This window comes from Phalacrocorax carbo, chromosome 6, assembly GCF_963921805.1.
Source record: "Phalacrocorax carbo chromosome 6, bPhaCar2.1, whole genome shotgun sequence".
NCBI classification, from domain to species: domain Eukaryota; kingdom Metazoa; phylum Chordata; class Aves; order Suliformes; family Phalacrocoracidae; genus Phalacrocorax; species Phalacrocorax carbo.
The window spans coordinates 18,619,029-18,642,212 of NC_087518.1; the positions used below are offsets into that span (position 1 = coordinate 18,619,029).

General features: G+C 38.3%; 1 protein-coding gene across 7 annotated transcripts in view; it reads left to right on the forward strand.

The window, feature by feature from the left end:
- Nucleotides 1–22,933, forward strand: part of NISCH (nischarin) — a 35,774-nt gene extending 12,841 nt beyond the window's left edge. The window contains exons 5-21 of one of the 7 annotated variants that reach the window (XM_064453997.1): nucleotides 1,118–1,281; nucleotides 2,810–2,905; nucleotides 5,479–5,574; nucleotides 6,143–6,295; nucleotides 7,555–7,623; nucleotides 9,190–9,375; nucleotides 9,579–9,707; nucleotides 10,166–10,279; nucleotides 11,059–11,167; nucleotides 13,832–13,953; nucleotides 14,819–14,874; nucleotides 15,468–16,784; nucleotides 17,204–17,378; nucleotides 18,580–18,733; nucleotides 19,333–19,461; nucleotides 20,132–20,293; nucleotides 21,548–22,933. In XM_064453997.1, coding sequence (XP_064310067.1) covers nucleotides 1,118–1,281; nucleotides 2,810–2,905; nucleotides 5,479–5,574; nucleotides 6,143–6,295; nucleotides 7,555–7,623; nucleotides 9,190–9,375; nucleotides 9,579–9,707; nucleotides 10,166–10,279; nucleotides 11,059–11,167; nucleotides 13,832–13,953; nucleotides 14,819–14,874; nucleotides 15,468–16,784; nucleotides 17,204–17,378; nucleotides 18,580–18,733; nucleotides 19,333–19,461; nucleotides 20,132–20,293; nucleotides 21,548–22,176 — 3,860 coding nt within the window. In that variant the 3' untranslated portion in view covers nucleotides 22,177–22,933. The other 6 variants (XM_064453998.1, XM_064453999.1, XM_064454000.1 and 3 more) reach the window with 6 other exon arrangements.
- The last annotated feature ends 251 nt before the right edge of the window (nucleotides 22,934–23,184 follow it).

Here is a 23,184-nt window from a genome sequence, read left to right on the forward strand (position 1 = left end):
GGTCCATTGACAGCAGGAGGCATGTGAAATGATTAACCCATGCTAATTTTGTTTTGAAGGACATGCTACTGTATAATTCCGGTTGGCTGAGGTGATAGGTGAAGTATACTTCACCATGCCATTTCAGATTGTTCTGGCACAAAATTAACTTTAGGTGAAGCCGTTTCAGAGGGTCCACTCAGCAAATTTTTGAATGTTTTAAGGAAGCTCCTGAAGATATCTTTCCTGCAGTGTCACTGATACCAGAATCATTGATGTCCGACTGCTGTATATTAATGTAGCCTTCCAGTAACGTGCAGCTGGACTCTTGGACTTGTTCCCACTGAAGCCGAAGGGAATTTTACCCCCAGAGCATTTCTAAGAACTCTGCTTATCATGAAAGCTGATGCTGATGCTGTCTTATCCATGAAGTCAAACTGATGTCCCTGAAAGGAAGAGGAAGAAGATATTAATTCCACATATGCATGTTCTGACTGCTGTAGTCCACATTAACTCTCACGGTGCCTTCAGAGGGGCTTTCGGATGCTGTTTCCTACTGTTCCTAGAATGAAATTGGATTGTAAAAATATTATCAGATAATGTGTTTCCTATTCTGGGAGTTTGCATTGGTTTTAATGTGGTGAAAGTCCTCCTATTCTCCAAGAAAATGCGTTTGCTACAATTCTGCATTTAGGCAGCATAGCAAAAGTTGTAAGGTCTGTTTTTTACATGTCAGGCACCGTGTTTTCTGAATAGAAAAAGTCCTAACTACTCTAGAACTTATGGATATCTTCAAAAAAGTTTAGTATCTCTTACACTATATAAATGAACTTCGATTCCAGTCTAGTTAAGACTGAGGGAAATTTGCTATTAGTTGCTTTAGGAGCTTCAGGCTTGTATGATCAGAGTGCCCATTTGAACACCTAGATTATTCTGGTGTTAAAAAAAAAAACAAAACCCAAAACTTAATTCAGCCATTCTAATTTAAAGTGGCAAAAAAAGGTTTTGGTACCTCAGTCGTGAGCTTAGAGTCTAAATGACAAACATTTAATCTCTGACATCAGATCTACCGTGTACCATTTATTCTTTTGTAACCATTGCAGCATTGTGTTTGATACCATCATACTCTGTTTTTCAGGAGAGCAATTATTAATGGCTGGCGAAGTCTTCACCATCAGACCCTTGCAGTTATATGCTGTCACTCAACAGTTGCTACAGGGGAAGCCTACGTGTGCTAATGGAGATGCCAAAACAGATCTAGGTCATATTCTAGATTTCACTTGTAGACTCAAGTACTTAAAGGTGAGCTGTGCTTGCACAAATACTGGGCATGCTGTTTCTACCAGACTGACGTCATTCTTAGCATACTTTGTGACTCTAGTTTGAATGCACAAGAGCTTTACTAATAGTAAACACCTGCAAGCATTTAGAAGTCTATGTTAAACAGGCGTTTATTCCGTCAACCTTCAATGCATGTGTAGTTCTCTAACAAAGATGTTGATTTTTCCAATGTGGTCTCTTCAGCAGTGCTCTCAGAGATGCAGTCACAGAATCTTAGTGGGTGCTAGTAGGAATGGGGAGATAGATAAATATTCTCTTCAGCCCTGCATTCTTCGCAGACACTATGGGTAGGCCAGTGTTTATGTATACATATGCATACATGCATGTGTGTATATAAATCCTGTCCCCTTTCTCACCTTTGAATGAAACTGAAAGTTAAAAAATCCAAAACTAACAAACCCCTCCATTTCATAGATGGGATGGCCCCAAATTTCTAGCTAAAATACGATTTCAGAATAAATGTAAAATAGCTTTAGAACAGGTGATTTTTGTCTGGAGCCAGTTTGGCTTTTTCCTACCAAATAAATTAATTGGAAAGACTTTTCCTGAGTAAGTTTTTTTACACTGCTTGCTACGGCTCAAAAACTCTTTTTAGACCCTTTATTATATGAAGAGCTTCCTTTTAACTCTGTGGTGTGTTCAAAGGGAAGACAAAGTAGTGGATTGGGGAAGCTTCACTGGAGGATTTAAGAAGTTGCGAAAGCAAAACCACGGCTGTACTGGTACTCCTGTGGATCTTCAGTTGCCTTTGCCATCGTCTGTGTGTATAGAATCCTCTGAACAGAGGATTCTCTGGCTGGAGAAGAGCATATTGTTTAGAAAAATACCCATCTTCAGAGTTTCTGTCCCTTCTGAATGCTTTTGAGTGGGCACTGTCAGAGCTTGTAAGATATATATAAGACCAGACAAAAACCTTAGAGTTTTCCCAAAATTATAGTCACAGCAAACGTAAATGAAACCACCTGTCTTTAACACTGCTGACATGCTCTGAGGCCAGAATCCAATGGCCACATGGAAATATTAGATGCATTCTTAATAGAGGTGTACCAATGTCTAATGTTTTCTTCAAACCCATCTTGTCAATGCCTTGAACTTCATCCCCTGTAGTGGAATTGAAGGCAGTTTTGTCTTGGAGGATCCAGATATTTCAGGGAAGTTGCTTTTAGTGAATGCAGGTCTGGCTTGGTCAGCTGAGAATGAAGTCTTGGTTAGTCTTGCCTATGGTATCATTTTTGCATGCCCTGAGCACTTCAAGATACAAACACAAGGTGGCAGTTCAAGTTCAGTGCACTTAGCTGGAGCAACCAACATTTTTTCCTGAAAAGTTCATCTGCAAGTTCCATGAATTGTTCCATACTTGAAAAATTGTTTGGAACTTCGGCTGTCTTTCTAAGCTACTGTATTTGTGCTATTGCCAGTGTAAGACTGTCTGAAATGCAGACAAGCTGGATTATATGCACTAATTGTGTTCTTAAATATTGATTACTAGGTCACTGGAACAGGGGGACCTTTTGGAACCAGTAATATTCAGGAGCATCTCTTGCCTTTTGATTTGTCAATTTTCAAATCACTTCATCAAATAGAGGTATGACTGACTTACTGCTCATCATTTTATAGAGGCTCTGTGAATGCCAGATCTGCTGCATGTCTCTCAGAATTGGTAATTATCTCAATTACCAATTACTTCGATTTGGTGCTAGAGTCGGGCAGTGCAGTGTTTATAAGGACTTTTCATTTGTGAAACAATGGGGTTTTTTCACAAGTCTTGGAAATAAGGATGCCAAATTTAAATGTTTAGAATAGCTTTCACTGTGTGTGTGTTTTCAAAAAGAATGTGATTTCCAGCATATACACAAAACCTAAACCAGGGTGACTTCCCAGGGTGACAAATGGGTTATAATGGGATCTCTTATTAGAAAGTACTTTCCCTTTGGACAGCATGAAATACTTGTGAAAATGTCCTGACATGGAATTTGCTTTTGAAAGTACACTTTTGGGTATAGTGCTTCTTGCTTGATAATTTGCAGAATTTTTTTGTTGGTCCACTTCTAGTATGAGCGATAGGATTTCTAGAAGTTGTTCAATGAGTATTTTTAAGAAATACTTTCCTGACCACTTCAGATCTTTCCAGAGAAAGAATTTTGTCAAGCAGTCTGTACTGTGTCTGCTTGTGGTGGATGCAGTACCTTTTCCAGTACATGAACACAATTGTGTCTCATTGATATGAGAGACAGAAGTGGATTCTTGAAGTCAGTGATTTATTGACATTTTAATGTGGGAAAGAAACTACAGTTCAGAAACTGAAGAGTGGAGGGAGTCTAAGGTACTGCAGAGAGGATATTGCAGAATAGTATCAATTTACCCATCTGTCCTTGTCCTTATGGGGGACTTCAACTTGCCAGATGTCAACTGGGAATACCACACAGCTGATGCAAACAGGTCCAGAAGATTCCTAAACCATCTGGGTGATAACTTCTTGGTACAGGTGCTAAGGGAACTGACTAGGAAAGGTGTCTTCCTCAAATTTTTTTTTTCTTGCTTATTAACAGAGGGTCTTATGGGTGAAGTGGTGACTGGTGGCTGCCTTGGCCACAGCAGCCATGAAGCAGTCACGTTTAAAATATAGGGTAACAGGAGGAAAACTGCCAGTGTGACCTCAACTCTGGAGATGAGAGCAGACTTCAGGTTGCCCAGGGAGCTACTTAGTAAGGTCCCCTGGACAAAAGCTTTTGAAGGTGCTTTTGAAAGCTTTTGAAGGCTCTGGGACCCCCAGAGCCCTGGGCTACTGACCCATGACTGTGGGAATGACAAACTTCCAATCAACCCTGAACTTATGTGGGACCTGCTGCTCCAGCTGGATCTTTATAAGTTGATGGGGCCTGATGAGATTGATCTGAGGGTACTTAAAGAGCTGGCTGATGTCATAGGGAGATGTTTCAATGATTTTTCAATGCTCTTGGGAATCTGGAGAGGTCCCAGTTGAATGGAAGCTGGCAAATGTTGTTCCAATCTTCAAGAAGGGCAACAGGGATGACCGCGGTAACTACAAGGGAGGTTTAGGTTGGATATTAGGAAAAGGTTCTTCACCCAGAGGGTGGTGGAGCACTGGAACAGGCTCCCCAGGAAGGCAGTCAAGACACCAAGCCTGACAGTATTCAAGGAGCATTTGGATGATGCCCTCAGAGATATGGTGTGAATTTTGGGGTTGTCCTATGTAGGGACAGGTGTTGGACTCAATCATCCTTGTGGGTCCCTTCCAACTCAGGACATTCTATGATTCTATTAATTTTCCCCTTTCCTGTGAGCATGTATAGTTTCAGGTGCAGCTTTGCTTAATGGAGGGGGGGGCGGGGGGACAGTTTTTGGTCTTGGAAGTCTTTTGTAATTGTATATTCATGAAGAGTTTTGGGTTGACTGGCACCAGACTGACTTTTTCATCTAGTAGTAAACTGTCCAAAAATTAACAGTGGTAATCTGGAAAGGATTTTTTCAAGGGTGGCAGGAGCTCTGTCTCTCTTTTTAGTGTGGTTTCCCTGATACACCAGCAAATATGCTAGTTGTAGTGGTTGTACAGTATGTGTGACTGTCTACGGAGAATGACCTGGTTGCTGGACAGAGGCTGTAGCAGACCTTTGGTGGTATTGTTCCAACTTGAGCTACAGAAAAAAAGACTTCGTAATCTTAAACTCAGTCTGTGTAATTAGCTCTCTGTCATATTAAATGCTTAGATTAGTGTCCTCACTTCCTAGGCATTTCTTATTTACAATAAAGAACATATGATAACTAAATAAATGTGTCTGCGGGTAGAGCCATAGTTTGAGATACCTCTCTTTTTGATTACAGTAAAATACTGTGTTCTATTAAACTGCCTGGGTAGTTTCACCTTGAAGAATACATGGGCAGGTAGAAAGTCGATGGAGAAGAAGCTTTAAGATAAATGTCTGAATTTCACTTTTCCATAGTTGTGTGTCTAATCTCATGCTTTAGCTTTACCAAATGTTGGTATTTCTTATCTGATAATCTCAGGAGATTTTAAGGGAGTGCTGTAACTACTTTCCAAATTGATAGAAAATCTGCTATTGAAGCTTTTGGTTGCCACTTCCATGTCTCATATTTGTTCTAGCATTTCTGACTTTGTAATACACTTTTTTTTAATAGATCAATCATTGTGGGGGAAAGCTTATCAAAGGGCTGACTTCATCAAAACATGCCCTGGCCACGATGAGTGTTCGATTTTCAGCAACATCAATGAAGGTAAGAGTGAGTTCCTACTTCTGGTGAGTGTTTAAAGCACGTGCAAAAATAACATGCACATTGTGGACGTATCCATTTTGAGTCCATGTACTTTTCTGTATTGCCTGTACTGCTTTTATATCCATGGAATGGAAAGGGTTTGCCTACCTTGCAGAATCTCAGCTTTAAGTGGAGGAAGCGTTTACATGTGTCGCATCACAGGGACATTTCTGATGCTTTTATTGGAATGTATGTTTCTGTTATTCATCCAGAACTGAATACATCTGTCTTATTCTTTTCTCTGGGCTTTGATTTGGCAAGGGATATCCAGTAGCATGATTTTCACCGTCCCTCTATTGTTCCTTCACTTTCCCCAATTTGAATCAGTGTTGAAACTCCCTTCCTGTAGATCTAAAATAATTCTAAATAAAATAAAACCCAGTCAGCACACTTTTTAAGACCTAAAATTTTAATCTAGGTGATTTTAAAGCTTAGAAATCTTCTTACATAAGGTTGTTTGGATTATTTTCAAAACTTAGCTTTCACTGAAGATGTAAGCATAATATTTTACTGTGCTTGTCTTAAATAGGAAATCCTAGTGCCTGAGGCCTCCGAGTTTGATCAGTGGGAGCCAGAGGGTGCAGCTTCAAGTTGTCCAGTGACAGCAGTTATCCCAACTTGGAGAACTTTAACAACTTTGGATATGAGTCACAATAGCATCTCTCAAATTGATGAATCAGTGGTAAGAAATATTTTTTCATTTGTGGGAAAAAAAAAGTATGACTGATCTTCTGTGGCAAAGTACACACAAGAATTTTGCATTTGCTTTATATATCTTTTTTTCTGAAAGACTTTCAGTTGAGCTATTTTATGTTGATTAGCTACCCAAGTTAATGCTTAGGAGATTTTTTTCTTTTACTACTTTGATATTTTCTTTGCTAAAGGAGAAAAGTTTGTCATTCTGTGCTCTGTAACCAACACTTTAGTGAATACTGACTTTTTGAAACATGCTTTTACTGTTTGCATTGGACTTATGCCACTTGCAAAAGTTTGGTTGTTTTTTTTTTTAAAGAACAAAACATCTCTTGGGCTCAACTTTGGAGTATTGTCAAGCCTCTTCTTGACAGCAAAAGAGTATGAAGAGAGTGGAAACAATTTGGAGTATTTTGCCATAGCTTAGAATTTTGTTTTGTAAATCAGTTATTTAGAAAAAATTTAGCATTCATCACAAGAACATGTGTCAAATATTAACATAACTTTTTACTTGAACTACTCTGATGAAGCAGGCAGTAGTGATACCTGTGGCTCAATTACAGATCATGGACTTGGAGCACAGTTATCTTATTCAGGATTTTTTGTGATGTAGACTTAACAGTTCTTCAGGTTTGAGTCCAGGTCTTAATTACAATGTTAGATGATTGGTGAGGTTACAACCAAAATACAGTGGATGTAAATACTTTGATGTCAAAATTCAGCATCAAATTCGAGCTTTGAGTCCTCCAAAACTAAAAGGCTTTCTGGGTTGAAGTGCATTTTTCGAGAAGTTTGTGTGACCTCGTAATGCTTAGCTAGTATAATCAAAATATGGAAGCAAATCATTGAACTTAACTTTTTTATTCTGGTTTTTGCTACTGTCATAGTTAAGTTTCTGTGTAACACAGATATGCTTGTTTGGTAAGATGGAAACACCTATTAGTGAGTTTGAAGTATGGTTAATGGGGCTAAACAAGGAGCAGCTTATTTGTCTTCAGTGAGAAACCAGGTTTCAAATTAAAACTTAACCATGTTCCTCACAGTAACCTGGTTTTTATAAGAGCAAGTTTCAACTCTTTTGTTGCACTAGGTCGTATGGTAAGCTTTTTTTAATACCAAAAGCTGAGAATAAAGACTATGTATCGAATGACAATCTTTCCGTTGCTTGTTGGTTAGGTGATAATGAAGGAAGTATGGCCCGATTTAGAAGCTAAAATGAATTTAACGTGTATTTTTCTCCTTTTCTAGAAATTAATTCCTAAGATTGAATTCCTGGATTTGAGTCACAATGGTGTGTTTCTAGTAGAAAATTTACAGGTAAGTAATGCTTCTGAAGGTGATTTATTTTTTTTCCCCCCAGACTGCCCAAGACCTTAGAACACAGATTTTCTTGCTTCAGAATTTTGTTGCTCATCTTTCTCATGGAGAATAGTTTAAGCCCAAATAGTTTATCCTTTATAACATCAAATACTCTTTTAATGGTCTCCTCCTGGAGAAATTAATGTGTTATGGCCTAGACAAGTGGTCTGAGCAGCGGGTGAGGAACTGGCTGACAGGCCGCACCCAAAGGGTGGTGGTAAATACCTCTTTCTCAGACTGGCAACCTGTCACTAGTGGAGTCCCCCAGGGATTGATATTGGGCCCAGTGTTATTCAACATCTTTATAAGTGACCTGGATAACGGCATTAAGTATATCCTGATGAAGTTTGCAGATGACACCAAGTTGAGTGGGGAAGTAGACACTCCAGAAGGCAGAGCTGCTCTGCAGGGAGATCTGGATAGGCTGGAGGAGTGGGCCAACAAGAACCTTATGAAGTTCAACAAGGAGAAGTGTAAGGTCTTGCACCTGGGAAAACGTAATCCGGGAGTGCAGCACAGACTCGGATCCACCTGGCTGGAGAGCAGCTCTGTGGAAATGGACCTGGGGGTCCTGGTGGACAGGAAGCTCAACATGAGTGAACAGTGTGCTGCTGGGGCCAAGAAGGCCAACAGGATGCTGGGTTGCATCCAAAAGGGCATCACCAGCAGAGAGAAAGAAGTCATTATCCCACTCTACTCAGCGCTTGTCAGGCCACACCTGGAGTACTGTGTACAGTTCTGGTCCCCGCTCTACAAAAAGGGATGTGGACAGGCTGGAAGGGGTCCAGAGAAGGGCCGCCAAGATGATCAAAGGATTGGGAAGCCTGCCGTATGAGGATAGTCTGGGAGAACTGGGTTTGTTCAGCCTTGAGAAAAGGAGGCTTAGAGGGGATCTCATCACCATGTACCAGTACTTAAGGGGTAGTTACAAAGAAGATGGAGAGTCCCTTTTTACATGGAGTCACATGGAGAGGACAAGGGGGATGGACACAGTTGCTCTTGGGGAGATTCCGACTGGACATGAGAGGGAAATTTTTCACAGTGAGGACAGTCAACCATTGGAATAATCTCCCCAGGGAAGTGGTTGACTTGGCCACGTTGGACACCTTCAAGAGTCGTCTGGACAGGGTGCTGGGCCACCTTGTCTAGACTGGGCTCTTCCTAGAAAGGTTGGACTAGATGATCCCTGAAGTCCCTTCCAACCTGTGATTCTGTGTGATTTCTTACTTGCTCTGGATATTTTCATTTCTTTGCCAACATTGACATGCAGCATTTAGTTCTTAACTAAATTCATTCACTACCAGCTGCATCTCTGGTTTGGTAAAAATGCAGTTGAGGAAGTTCCCTTTCTACAAGCGTGAACCTGTGTAATGAACAATTTCATGGCATGTTTTTCATGCTAGGCAGTGTCCAGTGTGAAAACACTATTGCACCGAAAAAATGAGCAGGTTGTGATACAGTGTCTTTGATGCTGTTTAGTTTTGATGAATTAGTGTATGACATGGATTTTCTGTGCTTCTGTAGCATCTTTACAACCTTGTTCACCTGGACTTATCCTACAACAAGCTTACATCACTAGAAGGTGTTCACACAAAGCTGGGAAACATCAAAACTCTGAATTTAGCAGGAAATCAGCTGGAAAGGCTGTGTGGTCTTAAGAAACTGTACTCATTAGTCAACTTGGATTTGAGCAACAACAAAATAGAACAGGTAACTGTTGGTTTTTCACTGTCGAATTGTGCTTTAGATCACAAGCAATTTCTTTTAGTGGGTGAAACTGCAAATAAATAAAAGTGGCTGTAGCAATTTTTCCTAGTTTTTGTATGAATGTAATTTAGGCAAGAGGTGCCCAGTCTGTATGCTCATTTTTATTTAGCCAACCTGTATTCATCCTTTTATTCAAAAACTTTCAGATTGAGGAAGTAAAAAATATAGGAAACCTCCCATGCTTAGAAAAGGTGGTCTTATCCAGCAATCCGTTGAGCATCATCCCTGATTACCGGACTAAAGTACTTGCTCAGTTTGGGGACAGGGCGTCAGAGGTAAGCCACACTGCAATTCATCCTTTGAAGCTGGCATTTGAAAAAAAATTTTTGAAGGCGTGGTGAGGAAAGTAGTGTGAATGTTCTAAAAACCTGATGAGTTTTTAGTGTGTTTTGGAGAAGGTCTTCAGAGAATGAAGCCATATTAATGTTATTTGACTATGCTCCTGGATCTAAATGAAAGTTTACCCTGTCTTCATTGGGAAACAGTGTTAATAATGAAACACATTTTTGCTATAGAAGCTTGTTTAAGCTTACAAAGCATTTGTGAGTTTGCATTAAATTTCTATCATGTTAGAGCAAAGTCTAATGTGATAATTGGTTTTTGTGTAATGGTTACAAAGTTGCACATAGTTTGCATTAAGCTAAGATCATTTTTTATCATTACATTAATAAAAATAAATTGCAAAGCTGTCTTGTTTTCAATGTTTTTTAGATATTTTGACCTTTTTTTTAAGGTATGTTTGGATAACATTGTTACCACAGAAAAGGAACTAGACACTGTGGAAGTGCTAAAAGCTATTCAAAAAGCAAAGGAGGTGAAATACAAACTGAGCAACTCTGATAAAAAGGTGAGTTTGATGCTGTGATAGGAGTAGAATGTGCTGCATGCAAAAGAAGCTTACAGAAAGACTTCTACAAATCAGATCTAAGCGGAATTAATTAAACTTTCCTTAGCATTAAAGTTTTCATGTTTTCATTGTGCTTAATGTGGTATAAACTTTTAATGTTGCCTTTTTTCCTGTTTAATTTTCAATGTAATTTCAGTAATTGACCTTCCTTTTTTTTATGCTGGCTTGGGAGAGAGGAATTGGGGAGGAAAAGATAAAATTACTTTAATGGTGTACACAATCAATATGCAGTTGACCCTAACAGCCATATTTTACATCTTAAATATTGCAGAGGTGTGATTTTACTGCTGGTGTTGCAGAGTACTGAAATTACTTTCCCAAACTTTCTTCTTTTGAGTATTTAGCAGTGAGAAAGAATGAGAAATCTGAATCCTGCTTGCCTTCTCATGTGTGCCTGTGTGCTGTGTAGTTGGTTAGTCCTGTTTTGGTAATAAATTTATTAGTCTGCTGTGGTTTGTGAAACTCACTGCTAGTTTTGTCAATACAGTGATTAGTGATCAGAGTGACTTCTTTAAATCAATTTTTAGTAGAATTCCACTTAATGTGAAAACAGAAACTTCAGAGGATGTGACATCCCCCCTCAACCCCCCCAAAAAAAGCAGGCATTAACTTTCCTTTTACTAAAATTGAGAAAGTTTGTATAGACTTATTTTAGTTCAGGATCTAATGTGCCCTGTGTATTTAGTTTTTCTTTAATCACTGCATACTTTCTTTATTAGATCAGTGAGGACTCCAGGCTCACTGCTGCCAGCTCCAAATCAAACTCTTCTTCTCTTACTGTTCGTCCTTCCTCTCCCTCTCTGCCTCGTCCTGTCAGCTCCAGCCAAGGTAATCATGTATGTATCATGCTGCTGGGCTGAGCCTCTTGGTTCTGCTTTTCTAAGCTGCATTGATATACATGAATATTATGTGCGTGGATATAGGGCTTATCAAGACAAAGCAGAAAGACCTGGTAGTATTGGCTTAGAAAGTGGAAGTTGTATGTGAATCAGCAAAATTGACCTGTTGTTCACCATAGTGTTATTTAACTGTAGTGGAGTTCTGGGTACAGGAGTTCTTTTACAGCACCATCCTGCAGAAATCACCAGCAGAGGACTATGTATCTTTTCCTAGTTTAGATACGTGCCTTCGTGGAAAGCCATGGCATGTATAGACATGTTTTAAAATTGCTTCCCTACCTGTTTTTGGTCTGCAAAACGGGAGCTCAAGCAGCATTTATTCTATTATTGCTTTTTTGCAAGAGCTGCATTTCTGTCAAACCAGAAGGACAACAGAAAAAGGAGATGAGTAAAAGGCAGTTGTGGGATTAGTGTTCTGGCTGGGCCTATGGTTTCAGCACATCTGTTGTGCTCTACAGCACCTGCTATCTTACCTGAAAATTATTTTTACTGTATGTTTCAAATAAGCATGCCTGTTGCATTAGGAACTTAGAAAGTGGCTTACCTTTCAACCTTTCATCTTTTGCAGGAGCCCATAAGGCTGACTTAGGTGAATACTCATTTGTGACTGAGAAAAAGAGATAAAGATACTTTGGGGTTTTTTTGCTTCTGCCTCATTGAAAACTTAAAGCGCAGTAGGATGTGAATAGTGGGAGATGACTTTGTAACCATTTAAAAGAGCAGGGGTTATATTCTCAATAATTCAGGATGGAATGGCTTAGTCTTCCCAATAAATTGGTGGCTAGGAGAGGAAACATGCCTGAATAGCATTGAAAACAGCCCATTGCTGTGATTTCTGCAAAATCAGTAGAAGTTTTAGTTCACTCTATAAAAATGAAATTGTTCTGACAGCATTTTATCAAAGGACAGACAAATAGCAAACAAATATGTATCTTTTTACTTCATTTGCCTTTGTAGCTCTTCCAGATCACTTTTCATTTGCAGATAAAATGCCAGTTTTTCCAAAATTAATTCAATGCTTGCTTTAAAGTATTAAGCATTTAAGTTGCAGGATTGAGCCAGTTTGTTTATGTAACCACCTGCAGTTTTATACAGGACTAGCTGTAAAAACACATGCTAGCAATCGCTGTGACTGTTTAAAAGTTATTCGTCAATAATATCTTTCTGTTACAGTAGATGTTCAGGAGCAAATGAGTCTTGGGAGAAAAAAACTATAGATCTTTCTTTCTAAAGTACCTGGGAGTTTTATAGAAAGACTGTTATAAGATTCAAGGTTTATTTACTACAGTCCTTCTCCACAAGGTTCCTTTAGTTAGAACCTTGGGAAAAGCTTTTATAAATAGTGGGAAAATGAGGACTAGGGCAGGCTATTTCTTTAACAACAGAAATTATTTGTTACATATCCAGCTATCAAGGGTTGTTTTCAAAATATGGATTTTGAGAAGTCTATTTTAAAAAACTGAAATATGCTAGGCAATTAGTTTTGCTGTTGGGCCTTAAATCATAAATAATGGAATTAATTTCCTGATATGCTATTCCTATGAATTGTTTTCTCTGCAGTTTTTCTAGACACCATCTGTTTCCGTAACATATTATTCAAATTAAATGTCACTGGCAAATGGCTTATGGAAAAAGATCACATATTTATATAGGAAACAGAAAACAAAAATAATGCTGTCATGTTCTGTTTTTCCTGTCAGTTTGAGTTTCCTTCTTGCTAACACAGTATTTTGTTCAAGCAATAAATATCTCTTGTGTTTCCTCTGACTATGAGATGGTTTGATGTAATCTACTAAATTTTACCATCAATCCAGAAAGATGCAGGAGTTTTTATGCTTAAGCCAGAAACATATCCACACCCTAATTATGTTGTTTATTTGCACATTTATATACTTGAGCTGGCTGGCTGGCTCAGTGGTAATACTAAAAATTTATTTGCTCTGTTGTGTCAGTGTGATGCTGTGAATATCAAACAGTCAAAAAGTCAAATGTCCCTGAGGATGTTGGCTTATGCACTCATGATAAGTTTTTACTGATGATTCAGCTTTGAACCCTTCAAAAAGGTTCTGAATAAGGCGAAATAATTGTCTTGAGTGGTATTTGAGGGACCAGACCTTCTGAGTCTGGTTGAAGGTTTTACACAGATATTATACTTGTTCACATGAAGCCTACAAAAATTTGAGAGAATGCTACAAGTTTACAAAGAGTGTTCTGGTGTGTTTGTGCTAGCCTGGATACGTTTTGGTAAAAGTAAGGGTTAGTACTAATAAAACGGATTAATTCTGTAAAAGTAAATCATGTGAAGAATTCCTACACCAGATATTGAGATTTAAATTGATTGTTAGCTTGAAAAATGAGCTTTAGCAGTCTTTAATGCAACTTTCAGTGCAGTTGAAGATACTTTTGTAATTAGACTAAAATTCTACCTGCTTTTGTTTTGTCCTGGCTGTTATGTGGAGATATCCGTTAGCTTTAATGATTTATGATCGGATCTTGATTGTACAATTTTAATTCCACTTGTTTGTCAGATACTATTAGACATTCATTTTGGTTTTACTTCAGTGACTTTAAGAGCTGTTTGTATTTGTTATAGAAATAATTTGTGAAGAAACAGTCCTAGCCAGCAGTTTTTTGCAGTCCAGTGGTTCAACTCCTACAGACCATACAGTTCCCCAGAGATGCTTTGAAACACCAGACTCCAGATGTAAAAATCAGGTAATTGCCATCCTTCTGTTTATTTTTTTGGTATTCTTAAGTGTTTTTACAAGCTTATTTCTGATATTAAACTTCTGTTGTACTAATCCATAGCAAAGCTTTTTAGATTCTTTTATAATAGAAGAGAAGGTACACCAAATTTGAGTGAAGTTGTTGGTCTGCCTTGTAAATTAAATGCATAATCCAAGTTTACCAGAGTTGCAGAGAATTCTTGTTCCTATGTTGTGACTTTGGGACATTTACCCAGTATTAGTATCACATCATTTAATGTCCACTTAGATACTGAGTGTAAGACTTCTATCTTAATACAATATCAATTTATGGAAGGTGATTCTCTTGGTAGTGGAGTGGAAGAACCTTCTTTCTGCCAATAGGTAATGGCCTTCATTTGTCTCCTTCAAACTTCTGCTGTTTGATAACTTGTGTGTTGTGATTTCATTTGTTGTATTGGAAACACTCATTCCTTGAAGCTATATATAGGAAGAGACAGCAAGTCTTGGAGGAATCTGTTCCTTTGCTACCAGTGTAGTTGGTCTTTGTCAAGTTCCTCTACCTTTTTGCCTCACTTTACACTACTAAAGTAAAATGCAGGAATGTCTATGGGTCACAGGTTGGATCTGTTTGTCATCAGCAGAGTTCGTTCTTTTCCTGCCTTAATTGAATGCCCAACCTAAAGTAAACATAGTATTTCAGGATCCTCAAAGGATAGCTGTTCAGCTGCCCATGAGTACAACAGTCAGGACTTCGCAGTGAGTTGGCTATCTTTAAAAAGTGGGAGCCAACATTAACTTTGCTTTTTGTGTGTGCTGAAGTCTGAAAGCAGATGTAGGTAGTTGATAGCTTCCTGATGTTTTTTTCTCCTTAGGCACCTGCCTCTCTATTGGATTCATGCAAAGAGTATGGAAGTGGTCATCATATGTGGTAAGCTAGATACATAAGTTCTGGTTTAAATCCTTGTTAGCTTTTGTGTAATAGCAGTGGATGCTGCATTTCTAAACCCAGCCTTTAAGGCAAAACAGTCTCTTTCATAGCATGCTGCATCTGGTTGGTTGGTTTTTGTTTTTTTTAACTATAATCAATTTCATGATGTAAAATCACAGAATCACAGAATGGTAGGGGTTGGAAGGGACCTCTGGATATCATCTTGTCCAACCCCTTGCTTGAGCAGGGACACCTAGAGCAACGTTTTTAACCTTTGAACCACAGAGTGCAGTTAGTAGTTTCAAAACCAGCAATAGCTGTATTATTTAACTCATAAGGATATACTTATTGGGGATGGGAAATAGAAGATGAGTTAAACATTTAGCTTTTACTTTCTATAGAATTACATGCTACCAGCCTTTAAAATCAATGGCTGTATGCAGTATGAAGATGTTTTATACAATTACACTGACTTAACTGTAGTAAAAACAGTAAACCTCAAAGTTCTGAAAAGCAGCGCCATGAATTTTTGGTAGTTATGACTGATTTTAAACTCAGACTTGTACTTACTATGGCTTGTTAATCTTTTGAAGTTTGGATCGTGTAGAGGAAGAACACTATGTGGTGCCTGACCCCTGTAATACCATCATCTTGCCTTTTAACTGTATGTCATACACTGCCACAAACCAAGACTTTATCCAGCACCTTTCTGCCTTGATAGTGCAGACTGTGCAGAGATCACCCCCCTCCTTTACTGAGAATAAAGGAAGCCCTCTGGGTGATTCCAGAACCACAGACAAAGAAGATGGATATTTTGAAATGGGACTTCATGGAGGAGATCAGACTTTTGAGTTTAGCACTACTTCAGATACTCGGTCATCTGACAACATAGCAGTGGAGAGTGTTGACATAGTCAAAATTCTCTGGAGTTTTTCTATTCACATTCATAAAGGACTCAGGCAGTTTGCTTCCTGTTTGGTTTTGACTGATGATATGCTAGCTGTGTTTGAGATTCCTCATCAGGAATTGAGAGGAAATTGCCAGCACATCTCTTCTGCCTTGAAGTTAACACTGTGTTTTCCATATACTGATCTAACAGAATTTGGCTTTCTCCTGCCAGAAATCTGTTTAACACTGAAGCTGAAAAACAGTGACAACTGCTTGTTTATTGTTTCAGACTCCCAGAATCTTCAAGACTTTTATTGCTGTTTACACACGTGTTGCTCTCAACACTACGGATCAGTGTTACCAAGCCCCACATTGTACTGTGGAAAAGCAAACCTCCAAGAGTTTCTCTGTCAGCTTATGGAATTGAATTGCATTTCAGCAGAAGACGTTGAAATAAAAGGTTGTTTCCCAATATACCTTGTTTATGGGAATAACACTAATGTTCAGAAAATCTTGCATCAACCAGAGTCAGCTGGCAATAACAAAGAATGGTCAAAAAATGTTTTGTGTTCTGCACTTTATTCTTCAGTCTATAAATCTTCTGACCAGGGTCCCTGTGTGGTCCATCCGTGTTGGATATTTCTGACACCCCAGCATTTGTACATAGTAAAGGTGGACTTCGGTTTACTGCCAGGTAAACGGATAGGCACAGAAGACTTGGAAAGTGTATTTAAGCTGAATAGGATTCCTTTAGCATCACTTGTGTTGCATCCAACTCATTGTTCCATGCAGCAGAAGGGTTCGTTTTTGGATGGGCACGTGCTGGAGTTGCTCATTGGATACAGATTTGTTACAGCAGTGTTTGTTCTACCTCATGAGAAATTCCACTTCTTGAGAATCTACAGTCTTTTAAGGACACTCCTGCAGGATGTTAAGACTATTATTATTTTCAAAGCTTCAAAAAAATCCGATGCTGTAAGAAATCACGTTGTGGAGGCAGACAGACATGGTCAGTCAGCAAGGTAACAATTCTCGTAAAAGTTCTATTGCATGGTGCAAGTTAATGTGGCCTAGCCAATGTGTTTACAGTTGTCATTGTAATTGGTTTTAGCCTGTAGTATTGAAGTACTTTTTCATCCTGGTAGCCTATAGTATGTGTGAATGGTTATCCTGGGCTGTAACTGTCTACCTTTTTTGTTTCTGTGTTGTTTTATGCTTGCAACATAAAATATATTTTCTTGTGGAAGGAGACTTCCTATTTAATGTGCTTGCAGGCTGAGGTCATGGCAGATCGACAGCTATGCTCAAGAGAAATCCTTGAAAATAAGAATAGAAGCCTATTCCTAATTTCTGAATGAAATCTAAAGTATTAATTTTTGTAGGGGAAGAGCTATGTATTTCCTTAAATTTTGATTTAATGTGTTTTCTGGATCTCTTTTAGCTTTTGCAAGCCTCATCTGACACTGTCATCTTTATATCCATCTGAATTTCTTATGCAGAAGATAGCAGAAGATAACCAGATTCCTGTTCACATTAATGTTTCTGTGTCTCTGCAGTATGTGGCTGGGCTGAAAGGAAATGCCCTAGTTGAATTTTTCCATGGCAACATTGCAGAGGTATTGTGCCCAGCCCAGGTGTATAAAAAGATGCTGTGTGGCCTTTCAGCACTAGACAATATTTTAAAAGGAACTTTCCTGATCAAACTTAAAAATAAGAGTTAGGCTTTGCAAAACCTGGAAGTGTTTTGGTCAAAAACCTGTTTGTGTTACTCTATTTTTGGTTCCCCAGTACAGCAATTGGGATCCTGCCAGGCATATTTTGCCTTCAGGATCCGTGATGCAAAACAGGAGAGTACACTAGTGTATGTCGTGAAGATATGATTACTCCAAGAATGTTTCTCTTTTCTCTTTAAAGTGGAAAAAGGAAAGAAAATTACTGGAGTGGAATTATTTTGTGATGGTATCTAGCTAAATCAGTAGAATGTGCTGACTCCTTTGTGTAATATGGGTGCACAAATCCTACAGCCACGTGCATGTTGTGACTCCAGAAATATGAGCAGATAAACCTAATTTCTGAATTTATAGTCTGTGTGTGGATCAAATTTAGAAGTACAAATCTTACCTTTAAATTCATGATGTGGCTTTTGAAGTGATTGTGGTCTGAGTACAAATGTCAACTGAAGAGCTTACTGAGGAATAGAGACCTTTTTTATTCCCCCACCTCACCTGCAAATCTTTTAAGTAAGCACAAGTTACAAGTTATGCTTCTCTCTTTATGTGAAGAGAAGCTGATAAAGAAAGCAGGTCACTCATTTGAGGATTCACAGTAAGCTTGTCAAGCTAGAAACTGGCAAGATGCCTAGTTGGAATAGCAGCTGTAGTGACAAGCTGTGCTTCTGTCCTTTCTCTTAAGGATCTTTGAATCCAACCCCTCAGCAGCATCTGAAGGGTCAATAGACTTGTTGAGGCTTGGGAGGCATTGCTCATGTGTTGATTAAAATTATCTGCAGTATCTGTTGTGCACTAGATGTTTCTCTTTTCTAGTTGGGGTCAGAAAACAAGGAATAATTAGACCATGACAGAAAAATAAATTTCTTTTATAAACACAAGACATTTTCAGTAGACTGCAATTGTGTTTATCCTAAAGCTGCTGTGTTTAGCAGCTTTGAGGTGAACTTCTGCTCTTTGACTATAGCATGTTCAGATGCTTCAGATATTGAAATAATTTTTCTCGTAGTCTAAAGTTCCTAAAAGATGATGAAACTGTCTGAAATACCAAAGTGTACAAATGATTTATGAAATACAATTTACATCTTAGGTGGAAAATGAAGAGTTGAGACATCTCATGTGGTCTTCAGTTCTGTTTTACAAGACTCCCAGTGTGGAAGTGATGGCTTGTGTGCTTCTCTCAACAAAAGCTATTTACTTTCTGTTGGATGATTCTTTCATTCATGCTGATGAGCACCAGTCAGGTGAGATAGTTGTTTTGATCTTTTCAATAAGGTTACCAACTTAATTCCTGTCTGTGTTTTTGTCTTCAGTTTAAGTACCGGTTTTGGTCGATACTCTTACTTGTACCTCCTAGCTGAGGGGGAGAGTGGCACAGGCTTGCCATATGCAAAGTACTCACGTGAGGCTTTTATATTCAAAAAACAGGGTCTTGAGTCATGGCTGCTTCTCAGACAGACCCTTCCATGTGCCACTGTATCCATGCATTTTTCAGGTGTCATTTCATAGTCCCTAGCATCACCTGGGCAGCTAAAGGCCCTTTCATAACCAAAATGGTAAGTGAAGGGTAATGAAAATCATGGTGTGCATTCAGTTCTTGTGAGTGGTTTGTTAATGCATCTGCTGATTTAAATCTGTGATGTGACAGCCACTTCAAGAAATGCTGCTAACAAGGAGGTTTGGTTGTATTTGCTGCTTGAGAAATTATCAGCCACTATTCCCACCTTCTTCCTAATTTCTTCCTTCAAGCGTGATGTGGGTATAAGATTTTAATGTAAAAAATTTGCTTATGGAAAGAATAATTTTTTTCTTTTGTCTTTTATTGTATACCCTTCTTCAACAGATTTTTGGAGCAAAGAAAACTCAGATTATGAAAATAGTTCTTTCCACCTCTCTTGCTGCTTTGTGCTAAAACTTAATGACCTGCAGTCAGTAAATGTTGGCCTATTTGACCAATACTTCCGAATTACTGGTGAGTACATTTTGTGCTTTAAGTTTTTCCACTTCTATTTTGTCTGTTTAGTTTTGTCTTAGATGGATTCCTGCTTTATTTTTAGTGAGATGGAAGAGTATATTATTTTGTTGCCTTTTTTTTCTTAAAATTAAGTTAATGTAACTCTAGTGCTGTACCAGTAGACTGATAATACTGTCTTGCAACATCTTGTAATTGAAGCCTCAGAGTCCCACTATATATGAGCCATACATTCCTTTGTTCTAAAATGTTTTCTAATTGTGTTGAGACCTTAGTGGCAGGGGGAATCTCCTTTGTGGCAACAATTTAAAGTGACCTTACATATAACAAGTTCACTAAGAAAACGAAGGGCAGGGGTTTTTTCTGTAAGGTAAATTGTAATGATAAGGTGATGACAAAAAGGTTGAACCCTTACAGCAGTAGTTGAACAGTTAAATTTTAAAGGTACATCATATTTTAGATCAAGAAAAATTATGTTTATTTTTTGAGGGATTCTATAAGGATTCTATTGTTCTTTTCCAAGGATTTGAAAGCTTTCTGAATAATGATGCATACCTTCAGGAGAAATAATCCTTGCAAGAAGTCTTTTTTTTTGGTGACAGTTGCATGTTGGTTGAAGAAAATGCCACATACAGATTTGTAAGTAGCTTATATTCTGTCTTCTCTTCAGGCCACTCTGCAGATCATATAGTCACCTGCCTGACAAGAGACAGTTACAACACTCACACCTTCATACAGCAGCTTATGGCAGTTCTGTCACTGCTTGCACGCACACCTTCACCTGAACCAGTAGATAAAGACTTCTACTCTGAATTTGGGAGTAAAAACACAGGTAAGCGGTCTTTTTTGCATGTCATGAGTTATTTAGGCATCATACTTAGGGCATCATCTAAAGTGTATGGATTATAAACTCTCTTGAGGCAAATATATGCATCAGTTTTTTCCCTTAGAATACTTGGACCAAACTCACGGACTCTAATTGTCTTACATGTGCCTTATCTGAACAGAATTGTTAAATATAAACAGCCTTGCACATGTGAAGTTAGTGATGGCTTCTTGAGCCTAGCTGAAACAGTATTTCTGATAAAATATTTTTGGGTGTGTACTAGTGTAGCTCCCACTGCAATTTTCAGCCTAACCTATAAAGTCATCAAAGAACAGTGAAAGTAACAAAGTCTGAAGGTTACATTTTTCCTCACTTGGTCAAATAAAAGAATCCTGTCATTCCATGAGAATGTAGTGATATGAAAACGAGACTTTTTCAAGGAGTGTTAAGTTCAGTTCCAATATCAGGTGAAACTTTTTCGCTTAGGATTCTGAAGCCAATTGAAGGCACAAAATAAAAAGGCATTTTCCTGAGGAATGATTGTTATTCTTTTAAGGAGAAGCTGTGTAAGCTCAGAAAGTGCAAGGTTTGATGGGAAGTCATATCTTTTATTAGACCAATTAATTTATGTAAAGAAAGCAGGCATGCTTCCTTCAAGCTTTGCTTATGTTGTATTTCAGCACTTAACTTATAAGGGAGTAAGGGGCTACAGTGTCACCTCCTGCCACTCCAGAACATAGCATGGAGTGAAGGAATGTGCTCATCCAATAGGGGTATAAAAGCAATTCATGTAGTCATCTTTTTCTTTTTTTTTGTTTTTTGTTTTAATTCCAGCCTTTACTCTCTGCTTAAAAGAAGCAGGGATTTTGGTTGTGTTCAGTGATCTGATAAATGCTTTCATTGAGTTCAGAACTGGGGAGTGGGAAGGAGGTAGAGGAGGTCAGTTGGTAGGGAGGTAGATAATCTCTGATATGAGAATCCAGCTGTACTTCCTTTAACCTTTTCTGCCATCGCCCTGAACTAGTTATGTGGTTAGAAATTTGCAGAAAGTGTTGGTAATGCAAGAGAGACTCCAGAAGAGATCTGCAATCCAAGAAAACTGTTCTAATATTGTATATAAGTGAAACCATATATGAATAGATACAAAACTTGAATTCTTCCAGCTGCTGCCAGGTGTCAAAGGTTGTTGCTTTATCCTAATGCATTAAGAAGGCATCGTATAGTACTAAACGGAAGTATAATAATGTATGTTTCTTGCAGGAAAAATGGAGAATTATGAACTGATTCATTCTAGCAGAGTAAAATTTATTTATCCAAATGAAGAGGAAATTGGGGACCTTGCTTTTCTAGTGGCAGAGAAGATGGATGGTTTGACTAATCTTCAGTCCCTCAACATCCTTCTGTATGTGTTGGCATTTCAAGTAGATCATGTTGAAGGAGCTGCCCAAAACACTAGCTCACTTCAACCTAAAACACTTATATTAACCAGCTCTGATTTGTTCCTCTTTGATGAAGATTATATCAGTTACCCACTACCTGAATTTGCTAAGGAACCACCAAAGAGAGATAGGTATCTGCTTGCAGATGGAAGACGAATCCGGGATTTAGATAGAGTACTTATGGGTTATCAGACATATCCACAGGCCCTTACATTTGTATTTGATGATGTTCAGAATCAGGATCTGATGCAGAATTTAACACTGGATCACTTTGGAGAAACTGATAGCGCCCCAAAGGAAAATGCTAAACAAGAAGGCAGCAGGAGCAGAGAGATCCAGTGGTATGTCTTTATCCCAAGTGCAGAAAGCAGGGAGAAGTTAATTTCATTACTTGCAAGGCAGTGGGAGATCTTATGTGGTAGGGAGCTGCCTTTGGAACTCACTGGATGATTATTGCACAGCTAAGTGATTTCAGTGTCTATTATGAGGTAAAGCACAGTGTTTAAATATATAGTGCCTGTCAAGTTCTGTTTTTTTCTAATAAGGAGCTGACCTTGAATCCCTTGCTCCCTAGTGCAGTGAACACATAATAGTACATAGCATACTCTGAAGTGTTAACTGGGGACTAATCTTCTTGTAAAGTCTATTTTTTATGCAATAGTATATAGTGAAAAATCATGAGACATCCTGGGAAACTGTATGGAAAAATTAAGGAGTCAACATTACCTATGCTGTCGTCTAGGGCTGTTAAGGTTTCTGCTATTTTTCTGTATATATCAGTCTTGCTGTTCTATACAAATTCTAATGTGTAAATAACGGTAAATGCTTGTGTATGTTCAAGTGCAATGTTCTTTGTATGATAAGTATTTTGGGTATGCTGCTAATGCTTATTATTTAATGATCTTAGTTTTACATATATTTTTATTTGAGGCCAAATGTAATTATTTGCTGCCAATCATGAACTTAGCCATAAAATTTGAGCCACAAGCGACATTTACATATGAAATTAGTTTCATGGGCATTCTTTTTCCTTATCCTAGGATAAAGAGGAATTGCCTGTTAAAGATCCACTCAGTATCATCTTGAAAGTAGAAACACCCAACATAGGTATATGAGCATTTTGTCAGCAAATAATGAATTTGTATCTCTGAACACAGTCTTTCTTTTGCCTACTTTGTCAATACAAATAAAGTGTAATTTGACAGTTTTCTTTTGGCCTTGTCGTTATTCAAATTTATTTTGTGTTTGCCGGACACCATATGGCAGTCCAACAGCACATATTATGTTCCTAGAGTGTGTTGTAAAGTACGAAATATGCAGCAAGGTGAAAGAAGAAAATAGTTAAATCTACTATAGGAAGTTTGTACTGGTCCAGAAATAGAACTGAGTCATGGAAACTGAGGATCTGCAGCTTCTAAACACAGTTTAAGGAGGATTTATTTAAAGTACTTTTGCTTC